Source organism: Aythya marila (assembly GCF_965140915.1).
Source record: "Aythya marila genome assembly, chromosome: 9".
Taxonomy (NCBI): Eukaryota; Metazoa; Chordata; class Aves; order Anseriformes; family Anatidae; genus Aythya; species Aythya marila.
In genome coordinates, this window is record NC_139050.1 from 5,700,652 (window position 1) to 5,717,774 (window position 17,123).

The window sequence follows — 17,123 nt, forward strand, 5'->3', positions numbered from 1 at the left end:
TTTATTTTTGTTTATGCTGGGTCAGGCTCTAACCTCAGCTGCAGGGAAGGCTAACGGCACTGTGACCTGCTTTGTGGCCAGCGGCTCTCAACCTGCTCAGGTCAGAGCGCTGCTGACTAATTCCAAATCCTAACAAATTGCTTACAGCAGTAGAATTTCTTAGGGCAATTTACGGCACTAAGTACGTTCACGCTCCTTGTGTTAATCATTCTGGTTTAAGCATTTAGAAATGCTTCTATGCTGATTTGTAAGTGATTGTAATGTTCAGACAGATTTTTATAAATTGCCTTCCAACTGAAAGCCTTGTTTTCCTGTTTGTTTTAAACTGGCATTCATACATACAGGAAATACACACACAGTATTATGCCATGTTTCTGTTGGCAACTATTAAGTTATCCTTGTCAGAACATGCCAACAGGATTTCTTAGCAAGCTAGCAGAAAGAAAACAAGCAGCTCTCAGACTAAACAGACCCCATGCTTGAGCTGCAATACGGATCTCTTGCTAAATACTATGTAGATTCTTCTGCTTTAAGGCAATCTTTGGGGTTGTGGGTTGCAGATTCAGATCTCTGGAGCTGCTCCAGACCTGCATTGCACTAGCTGACATCACGAGGTGGCCTCCACAATCGGAGGGCCGGTACCTGAAAGCGATGCATGGGTGGGTGTCAAGAGCTGGTCCCCAGAAATGGACTGCCAGGGTGAGCCATCTCCTGGGTGTGCAAAAGCTTCTTTGTCACCCCTGTCTCACTGCAGTTCCTGATGTGAGCTGTGGGGAACTGTGCCCAGACCTCAGGATTGGGTTCGGTCTAAATGAGGGCACTTCTGGTATGCTGAAGTGCTAACAGTGACACGCTCAGCCCAGAAGATGCCCTGGCTGTTTGTGAATCCTCAGCAGTTGCTGCATGTCTCCAGGAGCTAAAGCTGGAGTAAGATGGTAAATATAAAGTACTCTAATAATCCTCAACTACTACTATTTGTTGCTGCTAACAGCCTGCTTTTTTCTGCGAGCTTTTGATTTGATGCAAGTCAGAGCCAGCTTTTGTGGTTTGGCAAGATTTGCAGTGCAGGTTCTTTTGGGAGAGGCAAGAAATGAAAACTTTAAAACAGAGGAAATGTTTAAAACATAATAATGCAGTGTTAACAGTCTTTAAAATCTCATTTTCAAGCCCCTTCCTTTATGAACACATCATTATAAACATAACTGATGAGGGCTGGTCCCTGGATTTGAGAGCTTGTCCCTTGTTTTTCTTAGAGCTCCTAGGCTCTGGGTTGTGGGCCTGGAAAGAAAGGAAGGATGATGTGTGCTGTTCGTTTGGGGATGGAGATGTCGTGTGAGAGTGGTTGAGCTGAGCTGGATCTGTTCCTCAGCAGTCCAATTTCTAGTAAAAAGGAAAGCAAGTGGAGTAGAGAAGTGTTATGGCTGACTGGGAGGGCTGGGAGAGGCAGACCATGCTCGGCTGTCACACCGCTCCGCGTGGCGTTGCCAGGACTTTCCAATGCAGGTGAATAACCTTAGGCGTTTTTCTCCAGTGGTGCAGACTTAAAGTCTGTGCTTTAAATGCTAAAGCTTGAAAACGCTGGCCTGAGTCCTGGCGCATCTCCATTTCCAAGCTGGGAGGTGTTCCTCGCCAGTTGTCCCTCCCTGGGGAGGGAGAGGCAGACGGTGGGAAGACAGCGGGCTGGGGAATGTCTTGGGAAGCTTCCAGGGGCTCGGCTGAGCAATCAGGCTTCTGCCTCCTTGGCCAAGTCCTGTCCCGGTCCAGTTATCACTGGGAGAAATGTTTGCTCCGCTTGTTCACAAGGATTAATGACAAAAATCGAGGTGTGTGCGCGGTTACTCGCTGAATGCACGGCCGGTCTGCAGGCTCCTGCCGGCCCCTGGGAGAAAGCCGCAGCTGGCGGCGAGGAGCAGGAGCACCAGGATCTAGCTGCGATCCTCAGATGTGTGTCTGCACCTCAACTCTGTGTGCAGATAGGTTCAGAAACGCCAAACCCTTCCGTGTGCTTGTCCTTGGGAGCCTGTAGGGTTACACGCATGCTGTGCATACGCTTGGGAATTTGGTCATGGCAAAACGCATCCCTCTTCGTTTGCAAAGGGGATTGCTGGGAGTACTTGGGGCTTGGGGTGGTGGTACCCCAAAACAGGGCTCCTTGAGCAGTTCGACTCTGCCTGGGCAAGAGAGAGGAGTGGGTGTACGGCCCCGGGGACTGCGAGGCTGGTCCGTGTGGCGCCGTGGGCTGGGTGCTTCGCCCTTCACTTGAACTCGGCACAGCACTCACTGGGGTAGGTTGCTCTCCTGCGTGAATAATATTATCAGGATCTGGCCTGGAGAATGTTGCCTTTAGAAATTATTAAAAGCATATTTGATTCCCTGTGTTGTATATCCTTTTCCTGCTGTGAGATTATTTGATAATATAATTTACAAAATGCCACGTAAAAAACCCACAATATTACAAGGTAAATATTTAAAGAGAAAACTTGAAATGTGCCAGGTTTCCCTAAATGTGTTTTGTTCCAGTTAATAGAAGATCTTTCATTTTCTTGTTTGGATTTCCAAAAGGACTTTTTTTTTCAGTGTTAGATTCCCAGAAATCTTTTTTTTTTTTTCTTTCTTTTTTTTTTTTTTTTTTTAAAGTAATTAATAATGGAGCAAGCTTTTAGTATCTACCCTGGAAGGTAAAAACCCTTAATCACAGTAACATCATTAGTGCTTTCAAGCATTTAATTTTGATGCTTGACAAAACGCACAGCCATTGATAAGAACAAATAAGTGTTGTTGTGTGCAATTGAGGGAAAAAAGAAAAGCATGAAAACCCCTAAGCTTCAAGTAATTAAATTTAAATATGTTATTTGAATTTAGCTGAGATAATGTACAAACTGTGGGTATATTTTTCAATCAGCGGAAGACCCCTTGAGTAAACATGATCCATTTAAATTCAAATCATGGGGAGTGGAAAGTAAACCTTGCTGTGGTTAAGAAGGCATCTTCCCTAAAACACGGGGCATTGTGTATCTTCCAGAGCACTGATGTTCCCTGCTTTTATAAAGGGCTGTTTTCACTCATGGCTGCCTACATGCCAGAGACTTTATTGCATCTATTTATTTCCTGTTTTTTTCCTTCTCCCCCCCTTCTTAATTTGAACCAGTAATGAAAAACTGACACTCTGCCTCTGCCATCCTTTAAAGTGCCTCAAAACTGTTATAATTCAGCACTTATTAGCCTTGGGATATGGCTTTATGGCATTTGGGTGAAGTTTTTGTAGTACATCTGTGCTCCTTCTCTCTCTGTACGCCACAAGCTCAGAACTGCAGTAATAAAACTACTAGTAGGTGTTTAATGGTGGGTTATTGAGGAAGTAGATAAAAGAAAATTGCAACGTTCACATCAGTAGGGAGTGAAGTTTTCTGAGGGAGAGGAACTGCTGAGCTTTGAACTAAGGAAAGTTACACTCGGTGCTTTTGTTCAAGGGGACCACTTTTTCAACACCAAGAGGCCTCGTCCTTCTCACCTGTGCAATGGGCTGTGCTGGTGGGACGTGGTGCGTGGACCTGTGTGCGTGGGGCAGAACGTGGGCTGCTCAGCTGGGCACACTGCTTCGGGTCGAGCCATGCTCAGGATGTTTCCTGCAGTGTGTAGCAACCAGCTAGCCCCCGCGTGTATGAGGGACGTTCCTGCCTTTTGTTCTGCTCGTGAACAGAGAGTCATTTTACAGTCTGCTACATGTTTATCTTCACATCATCTCTGAGGCAATAGAAAGGCAAAAGGCAGGAGAAAAAAGAACGTAAATGCTGTGCGCACGGTGCTGCCCTGTCTGTCCAGCACTCTCCTGCCTGGCTTCTTCGTCCTCCTGCGTGCGGATAACCAAGGAGACCCAGAGCTGATGTTCTCCCAGCAGCTCTGCGCCCTTCAGAAGTAATTTTTACTGGTCACCTGGTAGATCTTGGAAAACACACACACACACACACACACAAACGTGAGTTGCAGGGCTATTTGCAGGTGTCAGAGTTGGTTAAGGAGGGTTTTATCCGCGCAGTGGGATAGCTGTAGTACTCCCTGTGGCTGACAGTCCAGTTCCTTGAGGTGTGGGTAATCATCCTGTTGCATAGACCCCTCTAGGTTTGTGCTGCAGAAATGCTAAGGAGCCCCCAGACTGCTTCACGTCCTTTTGGTACTTTGTCCTGCCCTTGGCCTTCAGCACTCTGAGGATTTCTGTAATGCGTGTGGAGAGGCAGGATATTCAGCCAAAACTAAAAAATAGGTAGCACGTCTTCGTCCACACAATGAGAGGCAAATGAATAGATTGAAAGTTAAGCAGCACAGAGTTGCATAATAGTTAGTATTTGACAGGAGGGGTAAAACTAGGGCTGTTCTTACAACTCTAATAGTAAGAATTAACGAAGGAATTGATGTACAAGTCCTTTCCTGTCCTGGAGGCAAGGAGCAGGTGGTTTATTCTGGTTTGGAGCACTGCCTGAGATCAACTGTCCATTTTTGAGAGACCTGAGAAAGCACTTCTGAAACGGTATAAAACCGAGCATCTTCCACAAGGGCTGGAAGTTAATGCATATTCTGCTGCAGCAAACAGCCACTTTACAATGGAGGAGAAATGCCTTTCCATCCAGCACTCACCAGCCCAGCATCGAAGGACTCAGTAAATTCCAATATAAATGCCTGAAGAAATGAAATGGGAAACTGAGGAGGTTAAAAAGAGGATGAAGCAAGGAAAGTGAACTTTCTCTCTGCAATTCTTGAGGTCAGACCAGCATAAGTGAAAGATTCTTGGTAATATGAATTGCCTGTCTGCCTGGCATGAGGCATGGATTAACTAAGCAGATTTCTCTCTGGTTGGTTTATCAGTAACGTCATGTATGTTTTAGGGTAACAAATCTGATCTGTAATTTATTATCTGTGTGGCATTCTTACTGCAGAGGGGGAGAAAAAAGTCCTGTTCTCTGTTGAGGAACGGTGAGGTTATTAAGCAGGTTTGCAGTCGTGCCGCAGATACAACTTGATGGAGCACACCTGGATCCTCCCCGTTGGCTGTGTTTATAGTCTCCTCTGTCAGCCAGCGTTTGCCTTTGCATGAGACAGACAGGGAAAAAGAGAGAGGTTCTGGAGGCATTTCTAACAGAGATGCCAAACTGTCAGATAGTAAATCAGGAAGCAGCTCCCTGATGGTTTCACATCAAGAGGAGACACCCTTTTGTGACTTTGTGGCGTCTACTGGTTATTTTCACTTCCATCAGAGCTGTCTGATATGGTCAAGTAGGTTTGAGGCTTTCAACATTCAATTTTCCTTTCATTTATTGTGACTGTTTTATTTATTTGTCTTTCTTGGTAGTTTTCAAGGATATGTTTCAAGGATACTTTTTTCTCTCTTTCACGCTTTCATGGATCGTCATCCCAACGTTAAGGGTAGAAAAAAGCAGCAAAAAGAAAAGGAAGGAGGCAAAAAAGAGCAACGTGTCTACAGCTTCAGGGGACAAAAGAAGAAATATATTCAATTTAGGAAGACCTCTAATCTCTGGTTATACAGGACAGCTTTGTTAGATAAGATTAAAAATTTCATGAATGTCCCTTTTTATCCCTGGAGACTCCACCATTTATTCCAGCTATTGTCAGCATCAAAAGAGCTTGATAACAGCTGGCTAGAGACGTGACCACACAGCAACACAACGGCAAGAAAGGGGCAGCCGGGTTCATAAATCTTCAGAAACCCCGTTCCTCCTGCACTGCCATGGATCTGCTGCGATCACAGTCAAAGGGAGAACGCATTGTCCTCCGGCCAGGCAAAAACCTGAACTTCAGCATTAGCAGGGGCTCTATTGAGCAGGGCGCACAATGAGATGCTTCCCATTATCTTCTGCATGGCAGCCCTTATTACTGCACACGGATACAGTTTAAAGGGTCTTGGCGTGCAGCTTGTTGCTCGGTCGGGTTTTTCCCCAAGCCAGGCAGCCCTTACCCACGATGTCCTGCTTTTTCTGCGCCACGTGGGACAAGGTCTGGTTGTGCCAGTTGTCTCTGCTATCTCCTGGCTGGGAAGGAGCTATCAAAGGCCGAATCTGGTCCCCGGGTGCTGAGCTTCCTCATTCTCCAGGCACTGCTCACAGACATGGGCGGGTGTAAGCAGGGCAAGCTAGGAAGCACAGGTTGGCTCTGACTCCTGAAATACAAGTTTTCTGGTTTTCATGGGAGGGTCCCAGTTCATATGTATTCAGCTTTATTCTGCTCTTACTTAATTCAGTGGCAAAGTTTTCTCAGCTTTAGAGAAAACCAGATTGGTCTGTCAGGAATTTCATAGTTCCTGTAGAGTGAATAGCTAATGAAGTAACACCAGTTAATTTTAGGACATGGAAGAAGAGAATCATTATGGACCAAAACACAGGGACAAGTCTGTGTGCTGTGTCTAACAAAGGTTAAAAAAAAAAAGCAGAATCTTTCATTGTCAGCTTGTTGTGAAGGTTTGTACCTACGAATTAAGAACATTATGGTGTTTAGGAAACTGCAGTGTTACTCCAAATCTTACCTGTCCAGTATGGCCCAGCATCTAAGAACAACCTTTATTACAGAGAAATTAAATGCAAATTTGTTAGAGAAAACAGGAAAAACACTTAATACTTCTAACCCCCACACAAGAAAAACACAATTTCTGAAAGTGCATATGTTATGCTGTCTTATTAAAACTAAATTATTGCTTATATCTTTTTTTTTTTTTTCTTTTTTTTTTCTGGCAGCTCCATCCCCAATTGCATTGATCCAGGCTAAAGAGATAACGAGGCACAGCGTTGCCTTGGCCTGGCTAGAACCCGACAGGCCAAATGGAGTCATTCTGGAGTACGAAGTCAAATACTATGAAAAGGTACTGCTCAAAAATAGACAAGCGAGGAGCTTTGTTTGAATTTGGGAAGAGTTTTTTTTACTTCATTCCATTTGGTTTATTTCCAGGTAGGATTCCATCATTTGAAACTGAATAGATTCAGGTTAATAATATCCAATTAAGGATTTCATGCACTTGAACGGTTGCTTGAAATAGTAAGACTTATAGGCTGTTCCAGCTGCATGGTAGGAATTTATTCTGCTATTTTTTTCTTACCTTGGAACTGAGCTTTTGTAGCAAGCATATTTATAATGAGAATCAATAATGTTGGGCAGAAGTGAGACATTAGCTTTACATCATAGACAGAAGTATAATAATGAAGTATATAATACGGTAATCAGATCTGTTTGCCAATAGCTTCTGCTTAGAGTGATGGTGTGGGCTGGATGGCTTTTAATAGAGAATAAGGAAAGAAAATTACATTCTTCATACTTCCCAAGTTACACAGAGATGTTATTCCTGCAAATAACTTCTCAACTATGGAACTATGAAACTATGAAGAAAGCTATTTTCCTTGAAGGTCCTCTCTAGAAATGGACAATTACGTGGTCTTGCTTGCACTCTCTCTCATGTATATGTGTACTTTTCTTTTTTTTTTTTCAATAAAGATAATTGTGTATTTGCTTCCCCAACACATACAGAAGAAGGCAACCGATTTTTCAGGGAAACTTGATTAATGCATTTTCTGATGCATTTTCCAGCCAAAAATAGAAAAATTTTAAAGATCGGATTTGTGGAAGACATTTTCAGAACATTTTCTTTTTTGAAATACATTACCATTTTTTTTTGATACAGCTTCTGGCTGGTAGGAAGAAAAAGAGTGCCAGGATGTATGAGTAAAATGTTTGTTCATCAGGAGGATCATATTTGAAGGCTTGGCTATTTTCCAAAGGATTTCATTGTGTGATTTCTTAAGTAATCAGTGATATATGAGCATCATACCTACTGTCTCACCACCCTTATTTGGCTTGCTCAAATAAGGGTGTTCAGAGCCCCATGCAGCACTCAGCGCTAGGGGTATTGAGCAAGGCAGACAGCAGAAGCCCTCGGGACGTATTTTGAGAATTCCATCAGTGTTACTCATCTTCTTTCATCATAACAGTTTTGGCAAGGAAGTGGGATTCCATGGTTCATGGTGCAGTGAGGCATTTTTACTTGATCACTGCAGTGTTCTTTTCTTGTTAGGACCAAAACGAGCGCAGCTATCGCATTGTGAAGACAGCCTCCAGGAATACTGACATCAAAGGTTTGAACCCTCTGACTTCATATGTGTTTCATGTGCGGGCCAGGACAGCAGCAGGATACGGAGACTTCAGCGGACCGTTTGAGTTCACAACTAACACAGGTAGTAACATGCCCGCTGATATCTTTCTTTTCTTTGAGTGAGGAGTGAAAATGTAACTGAGCTGTGTGTTGGGAGTCTCCTGTTGGTTAATTGGACTGTGGTGTATCTATTCTGGGAAAACGTTCCTCCGTGGCTGCATGACTATTAGTGGTGTGATAAATCTGACCTTAGACACCTATGTTATATCCTAGACACTAACAATGAAAACGCTTCAGAATGGCCCAAGGAGACATACAGCTTACAAATGCTTGGAAGCCACTGATGCTTCAGAGATACATGCACCTATTTTGTTTAATGTATGCAGATGTTTTTCGGAGCATGTCATTTGCAGGGGAATGGAACCCTGTTGCTCTCCTTTGCAAGCTATTGACAAAGATCACTTAGGTGTCCTATATCAGCTCAGATATTTGCACTTTCCCTTACATAGTCATATAAAGACAGAATGTTTGAACTATGTTGTTAGTACGGCTTCTCCCTTTGTTCAGGGTAACATGCAAATTTGCCCCCCAAAATGTTTGCTTCTCAGTGGTAGGAAGGTGGTGTGACCAAGCCTGTTTTATTTTGGACATAAAAGTCTGTTTAAATCAATTTAAGGTCATGCCAGTCAGTGGCAACATCCTTCAGGATGTTAACAGCTGAAAATAATCAATCCAGCAGGAAGACGGAAGACATTTTAAAATGACTTACTCTTTGTGTCAGTTGGGGAGTGATCATCTGGCCCCACTGAGGGAAAATGAAAGAGGAAAGAAGAGTGGAGAGCAATTAGGAAGGTGAAAGAAATAGCCATTATACCCTCTGAGGGGAACACTGAAGGGGAGAAGGAGAGGGAGTCCTTGTTCCCAGTGAACTGAAGTTCCCCAAATCATTATCAAACATCACGTCTTCAGCTAATTAGGGCCCTCTTGGAAAATTGTGTGAAATGACTATATAATAAAGGCCTGAAAGTAGATTTGAGCCCTACTCTAAACTACCTTCACAAGCCAGAAAGCCTCATTGAGTGCTGCCCAGGTTGATATTTTGAGGGTGTCTGACGCTAATGCTCTCTTTTCTGTTTCCAGTTCCTTCCCCCATCATTGGCGATGGTACCAATCCCACAGTGCTGCTTGTTTCAGTGGCTGGCAGTGTTGTTCTTGTGGTCATTCTCATTGCAGCCTTTGTCATCAGCAGGAGGTAAGAACTTAAGCTTCTCTCCCCCCTTCTCTCTTTCATGAGGGAGCTTTTTGTCTCCTCCAAACAAAGCTAAATTCTTTGATTAGCATCATAAACAGTGCATTTGCATTACAAGCCTTCTCCCATGTAGCTTTGATCTTCTCAACATTAGTACCACAGCAGCATGTGATGTAATGGCAATAGTTCCAGCTCTATTTGCCCTTGAAATGCAAAGCTGGTTCCAATAACTGGCACTGAGAATCAAGCCAACTAGAGATTTGTGGTTAGTGTAATTTGAAGTTAAGTTTAATGGGTATGGGTACAGTAGACTTTCTTGGACTGACTCCTGATACACAGGGAATAAACAACCACACTGTTATGAACTAAGCTATCAGACTGCTGTGCTTGTGATTTTGTCTTAGGCTGTATGAGTCTCCATTAGTCTTTGGGTTAGTCCTTCCACTGTGTGTGGAAATGACTGTAAAGTAGAAGCTGCAGTCATTCAGCATCATACGCAGTAACACAGCAGAATGGGTTGATGGTTATTCGATCAGAGCAGAACCGTAATCTTCTACCAAGTACTTGTTCATTCCCAAGTTCAACCAGTGCATCAGGAGCAATCCTGCAAATGGGAGGACAGTGTAGCAGAAACACAGTGTGAGTGTTTGTCTCCAAGTTTATGTTCAGTCTCATTTAAAAAGATCAGCATGATTTTGCCTCAATGTAATTCAGAGATAAAATTGGACATATCGTTACTGCATCTGAAGCGTGGGATCTGAGGGATGCAAATTTTGTCAACCTCTGTTGATCAGTTTAATGGCATCAGCCATAAATGCACACAAATTTTCTTGATTTACTTTCTCACTTCAAATTGTCTTAAAGAGCAGTTAAGTCACTATAGCTGTAATATCTGGAAAGTAGTCAAGCATTGTTACAGCTTTCTGTGGGTGTTCACCTCAAAGCCTGCATGCTGGCAATAAGAAAGAACAGGCCATATGAAAATGTAATGTGGAGAGACAGGTTTATTAAAAGCCATTGCAACAGAAAATAGCATCACTGAGCTTGATGACTTAATCTCCTCTCCACTTTTATTGATCACTTTATTATTTAAGGCAGGATTGATAGCAGGATGCATTGGATTTCTAATTATGAGTCGCCACCTTGGAGAATTGAGCCTGTCGAGTTGCTTTGAGATGATTCCTTCCCCTCCTCCCCCTATAAAAAAAATGTCACTTCCCAAGGCTGATAAACATTGCTTGGTGATTGGCCCTCAATGGATCACTTTTTAGAAAATGAAATGTCAGCCCCTTGCCCTCATATTGATTCTCTTTAGTATCAGCCATAAAGCTGTCAAAGGAAAGGCTGCCTGGAGCCAGGTAGCTGATAGACAAGCTGGTGTGGGTGCCTGCTCAGCCAGGTCTGCTCCCTGCTCAGGTTGTCTGTTCAGTTATCTCTGCCCACAAGTGTTTAACTTGGACCGAGTAAAAAAAAAAAAAAAAAAAAAAAAAAAAAATGCAGGTGGGCTTTATAGACAAGAGGTTGGTCCAAGCACTGGTCAAGCACTGGTGGGAATGGGGGTGGAAGTAGTTTGGTGGCAGTGGGTTCAGAGATGCCCCGCAGTTCCATACCAGTAGGTCTTAGGGAAGCTGTGGAAGGGGAAAGATATAATAGCAAGATGAATGAAATACCAGGACAGTGAAACTGCTCTGTGCATACTAATGCATGTGCCTTGTTAATTAGCAGCCTTCCTCAATACACAGCTCTCCAGTAGCTGGAAGTAGTTCTCAATAAACAGAACCGACTTTAATATTCACTATTACACAAATGATTTTAACTACATCACCAATGTCATTTAGAGGTGTGGGCTTTGGGGATATTTCATGATGTTCCTATACCAGCTGAAGTTAATAGCAAAATAATTATACTTTGTTCCAAAATTACTTCAGCTGAGGAAATGCTTCTTTGTCCATAGAGTCCCCACGAGGAGGTTTTGTAATATAGCTGTGACCTAGAAGTCATATTTGTACAATCAAAACTGTGCTTTGGCCTGCGGACATGGCCTCTCTGCATCCATGAGCCAAGTGTGGGAACTGGACATATGCTGGAGGTGCCCAGTTTTGAACTCTAGGTTGTTATTACTAATGTAGCATTATGTTTTTTCAAGTCATTACTCAAATCCCCAAATTCATCTTCTCAACAGAATTTGTCAACAGACTTTGCCTTCAGGCAGCTCAAGCTGTTTGGGTCTGTCCTGCGACCACGGTGTTTGTGTCAACGTGAGAAGTAATCTGCCTAAATGTTAGTTTAAATTTACTGAGGTTAGGACAGCAGGATGCAGGAGAGGTAGCAGGAGCGTTTCTAAACCCTACCCTGTAGGAGCACAGAGTAAAATTACAGTGACAGAGTTTAAAAAGATTTGGGAAAGTGTAAAGCAGTAAGCTGCTTTCTGAAGGGGTTTGGCTGCAGTAAGTTGGCCCTACAGATTCCTTTGGTCATCCAAGAGTTACCATCAGAAATTTTTCTGGCAGATAGATTGCTTTACCTTCTGCACTGCAGCACCCCCAGCCCTCTTCTTTGGGGTGGAGAAAGGGGCAGCATGGGCTGTGGGGGCGCGGGCTCCATGCTGCTTCACCTCAGTGCGTGCTAATACCCTCTGCTGCTACCTCCGGCTGGGCAGAGACCTTCCCCTCCTTATCTCCAGGCCCCACCTGTGGATTTCCCTATGTCTCTGACCCCTGCAGCTTCTGAAAGCTTCTGTGTTCTTTTCCTGAATACGGCTATTTAATCACTCTTGCCCAAATCCCTGTAATTACGGAATTCAAGCCTGTGACAAAGGCTCCCTTCTGCCATTCAGGTGAGGTGCCCCGAGCAGCCAGGGGACAATGGCAGGCAGGAGTGGCCTGCCCCAAGCCAGGCAGGAAAGGTCAGCAGGTGACAGGGGCAGAGGTGGAAGCAGGTAGTTAGTTTGGAAGGTATTATTTAACGTTAATAAGCTACAATTATATTGCTTGAACAGCAATCCCTTTGTTTCCCTCTGCTTTTTGCATGTCTTTGGGTTTTAGTGGGGGAAGGTTATTTGTATCTGTTGTTAGGGTGATTTTACTTTTTAGAAATAAGATTTAAAGCATTTTTACGTACTTAAAATGCATTCATGCAAAGCCATTTGTGTTTCATTTTTCCCATCTGTATCTGAAGACTAATAATATGAATTTGAAGGGGTCCTGCTTAAATTGCAGGATCTTTTTTTCTTCTTTTTTTCCTTCTTTTTTTCTTTCCTCTGAGAGAAGTTACGTTGTACCTGAAACCCCCTAAGCTGACTTAGCCCTGCATGGCACTGGGTGAGATTTCTCCTCCTGATTCAGGTCAGGCACCGGGAGCAGAATGTAGTCCCTCAGTTTCACTCAGCTCTTTTATACCAGAGCCATAAGTCCTCAGGCAAAAAAATGGTTTAAATTGGTGTTTGGATCCAGTGTGGTTTTTAATAAGGCTCTTGTTATGATTTGGTGCCATTTGTGTTTAATTGACTTTCATCAAGAAAAAAAGCTCCCAGCCACTTATGGTTGGGTATGTACCTGCTTCTTGTGTCTGAACACAAGTCCTGTTGGTGATGCTGGGAGCTGCGAGGCTTGGTTCAAAGATCAGGTAGTCTTCACATGTTAAACTGGATTTTTTTCCTTCTGTTCATGTGCAATTTATAGCTTTCATTACTAGAATAGTATATTTAATCCCCAACACTAAAGGGTTGCAAAGACAAAAGCTAGGACATGGCCTTTCAGCTGGGAGTGACGGGAAGCTGCTGTTCCCTGCAGGCCGGGCAGAAGGGAAGGGAAACCAAGGCTCTCAAAGTCATATGTTTTCTCCAAATTTTAACCTCTTCATCTTGCATCTGCTGGTAGGTCTTTCTCTCACCCATTCTCATTTATCTCCTCTGCCTATTCACTGTTTTCAGAGATCTAACCCAGTCTCGGCCTGGTGCCCCAGTAGGCCTGGTCAGCTCCTGCCCCGCTCCAGGCAGTGGCTTGCACGTTGCAGGCACCACCAGTCTCACCACCCTTCCTCTGGGCTTGGTTTCTCTTCCTTCCCTCTTCCTCACTCCAATTCAGACTCTTGACAGTGACTAACTGGGGTCTGATGTGTTGGGAGATTTGCTGCTGACTTCCATAGGGACAAGGAAGCTGAAGAGTAAACAACAACAAGCCCTTCTCTTTGGCAATGTCTGCTTTTGTGCCTGGTTCTGAATTTTCCATGAATACTCGAAATCAAATCTCTACATCTACATACCGTTAGATTTTGGGGAACTTCAAATCCCAATGCACATTTGGGATTTACATATCCTCTCTATTGGATTAACCTCTTGCATTAACTTTTCTGAATACAGCTTGTCCATTGAAGTTTAAAGCTGGACTAATTAAATTTGGAACTGGATACAAAATCATGTGTGTACTTGTAGAAATAATAATCTGTAGAATTAACATACTAAACTGTATTATTGTGTCCAACTCGGGCTTAGTAGAGGACCTCTGACATCAGGAGTTCTTTACTCCCCTCAGTTGTACAGTGATTAAAAGAATAAACAAAATCCTCAGGATCTGCATTTTTGATGGTCAGGTCTTTTTTTTGCTACCACCCTGATTTATGCATTAATAGACTGCTTCCACCTTTAAATTTGTAGTTGAAGAAGAGTGTTGGTATTGGCATTTGCCTAATTGGGTTTGAAAATCAATCTACCAAAACACCTCTGTTGTAGCATCTAAATCTATAGAAGTTCATGCTAAAAAGCAATTTAGTCCTTTTTTTTTTTTTTGCACACTATTGCAAATGTGCATTTGAAGAAAAAGTAGCTAGAACACAAGCTTTCTTTTCTTTGTTTAAATGCCGAGATGCAAATACGGAGATCTGTGTTTCCCCTAATGCTTTGTTGATGCCAATAACACTTAGAGCAGTTTGAGGAGAGGAGTCTCCTACCCTTCTGGAAAGTGTAAGTTGTGTCACGGGCTGTTGTAGGGGAGCTGCCAAGCACAGGTCGTGGCAGGTGCAAACAGCTCGAGTCTCGGCAGGTTAAGAAGACAGAGCTTGTCTCAAAGTAAGATATTTATTTTGAACTGTAATGTTCTTTTTTTTTGTCTGACAGGCGCAGTAAATACAGTAAGGCTAAGCAAGAGGCAGATGAGGAGAAACATTTGAACCAAGGTAAAAGGCAGTTGTGCTTGGTGCTTTTTTTTTTTTGGTTCAGTTCACAAAACATGTTCCATGTTCAGATGCTTGGCAAATAAGAGATGACATTCCTCATGAGATGAATATGTTTCTGTTTTCCTTGCTTCCCACCATCCTCCTTCCAAACTAGGCACTTTAGTAACAGGGGCAATAAAAGCATCTGGGTAAAATTTTTGAGTTGGGAGAAAGGTTCATGAAATTTTTCAATTATTCCTTTCCACTGAAAGATTTCTATTTCTATGAAAAACACGCTATCTAGGCTGTCTAGGCATGACTTTTCACCACAATATTCTGCAGAGGCAGTTTTTGGATGGACCTGAGGCAGTCCTGCAGGAAAGTAAATGTGAACTTTGCTGCCCTGTTTCTAGGACTGAATCCTACCATTACTTCCATTCCACTTATCCACTTACTAAAACGATTACCTGAGCTCTTGGATCCCAAAAAAGAAATGTGATGTCTTTTATTCTCACAGGTCTATGGCCAGGCCGTTGGCCTGGCAGTGATTGATGGCAATGACTCTTGAAATTCATTTATTGGCAAAAGTCTGTTTCCTTACGTCAATATTGGGAAATATTAAAGGATTACGTTAAAAAAAAAAATCACGTTGAGGAAAAAATACATTAAGGCCTTCCTTCTTTCATCAGTCATTCCTGGCTTACAGTACATTTTTATTGTGCACTCTCTTTGCTGTTGTATATCATTAAGGCTTCAGTCTCATATGTTATGTGTTCAGCAGCATGTAGATCAGTGACTTCAAATAAAACATTTCTGCCTTGCAGGTGTTAGAACATATGTGGATCCTTTTACATATGAGGATCCAAATCAAGCTGTGAGGGAATTTGCCAAAGAAATTGATGCCTCCTGCATAAAGATTGAAAAAGTTATTGGTGTGGGTAAGTGCCAGAACTTTTGCATTTTTTGCAGTAAATATAGTTTAAAATTTGTTTTTAGGAAACGTGGGATCCTGTGATCTTTGTATGACAGTTTCCCAGAATGAACCGATTTAACATCTTGACAGTACAAACATGTGCTCCATGCTCATGATCATGGATTCTTTTGCCTTTTTGCTTAAGGGGAATTTGGTGAAGTATGCAGTGGACGTCTCAAAGTACCAGGAAAAAGAGAGATCTGTGTTGCTATTAAGACCCTAAAAGCTGGTTACACTGATAAACAACGGAGAGACTTCCTGAGCGAGGCCAGCATCATGGGACAATTTGACCACCCCAATATCATCCACTTAGAAGGAGTAGTTACTAAATGTAAGTAGGTCATTTTCATGACAAGGCCAATTTAAAAGTCACTGAGAAATAAAGTCTGTGGGTGTTTTTTTCTTTTATTTTGCTGTTTTTTTACCCTCTTTCCTGTGAAATGACAGATGGAACAGATCCACTGATAGCTAATAGGAGGAAATCAGTGTGGGACAAGTCATTAATCTCGTTGTCAGCTATAAATGGGTTTATGGTTTCAAATGATACTCTATCTGTAGGCAGCTTGTACAAGATTTTGTAGGGGGAATTAATACAGCAGGGGTTCACTGTGTTTTTTTCCTTTTTGCTATGCCAAGCAGGCATCTTTCACATCTTTGCTAGTCTGAGCTGATTGTTACAGGATAGGCAAAAGCAGATGGTGAGCAAAGAATTTAAAATAGTTGGGAGAAAAATCCCAAAACAAAACTATGGAGTCATATGTTTAAGGTACAAAGCACAGATGTAAGGAGCAAGCCTTTGAAATGAAGTATTCTGTTTTAGTATGAAACTTTCTTATTTGTTTTTTTTTTTAATGATTTACAGGTGTGATAATTGCACTTTGCAGAAATTACCTGGCTGATTTTTTTGTTTGGTTTTTGGTTTTGTTTGATTAATTTTTTGCTTTATTTATTTATTTATTTTTGTTTAAGTCTGTTAGCATTCACTGTGCCATGAACCCTGCCTTAGAAAGACAAAGACAGAGCTTACCGGATGCTGTTTCCAGGCTTGAACTGAAAATACACCTGTGAGACAGATGCACTTGGGTCTGACTTGATGAAACACCACTGAAATGATGTAGTTGTTGTCCCTACTCCAACCGTACTAGGTGATGTGTTGGCAACGCCTGACACTGGTTGCTAATCCTAAGGGACCCTTTGGATATAGGGGTTCGTTCTCAGGGCAGAAAGAGCAAAAATGAAAGCAGACAGTGAGCTTGTGAGCTGCTGTTAGAGCAGGAGCTGTATGCTTATACTACCATGTAACGTTTCTGGACATCTCACCCCTCTAACAGTTGTGGGATGGGGCTTGTATTGAGTGTCACTGTTGGCTTTTCAGAATAAATTCTGCTAGGGAAAACAGGGGCTTGGGTTTCTTTTGCCTGTCGTTTACTGAAGGCCTCCCTCAAAACTGAAATTTAAAGTAATGCTCTGTTTAAATTTTTCAGGTCTGATTCTCGTCTCTCTTGTGTTGTTGTTGCTGTAACAAAGAGGGGGTGTTTGTGGTCAGCTCACAGTGCTCGCTGCAGGCAGTAATTTTTGAAGCACCTCGGTAAAAGCAAGGCAAC

General features: G+C 42.7%; 1 protein-coding gene across 1 annotated transcript in view; it reads left to right on the forward strand.

Annotated features, from left to right (window-relative positions):
- The window catches only part of EPHA4 (EPH receptor A4), a 95,303-nt gene that overhangs the window by 61,487 nt on the left and 16,693 nt on the right, over positions 1–17,123 (forward strand). Inside the window, exons 6-11 of the mRNA XM_082767457.1 lie at positions 6,741–6,865; positions 8,069–8,228; positions 9,287–9,398; positions 14,509–14,567; positions 15,371–15,484; positions 15,665–15,850. Of these exons, the coding sequence (XP_082623583.1) occupies positions 6,741–6,865; positions 8,069–8,228; positions 9,287–9,398; positions 14,509–14,567; positions 15,371–15,484; positions 15,665–15,850 (756 nt within the window). The remainder of the gene's footprint in view (positions 1–6,740; positions 6,866–8,068; positions 8,229–9,286; positions 9,399–14,508; positions 14,568–15,370; positions 15,485–15,664; positions 15,851–17,123) is intronic.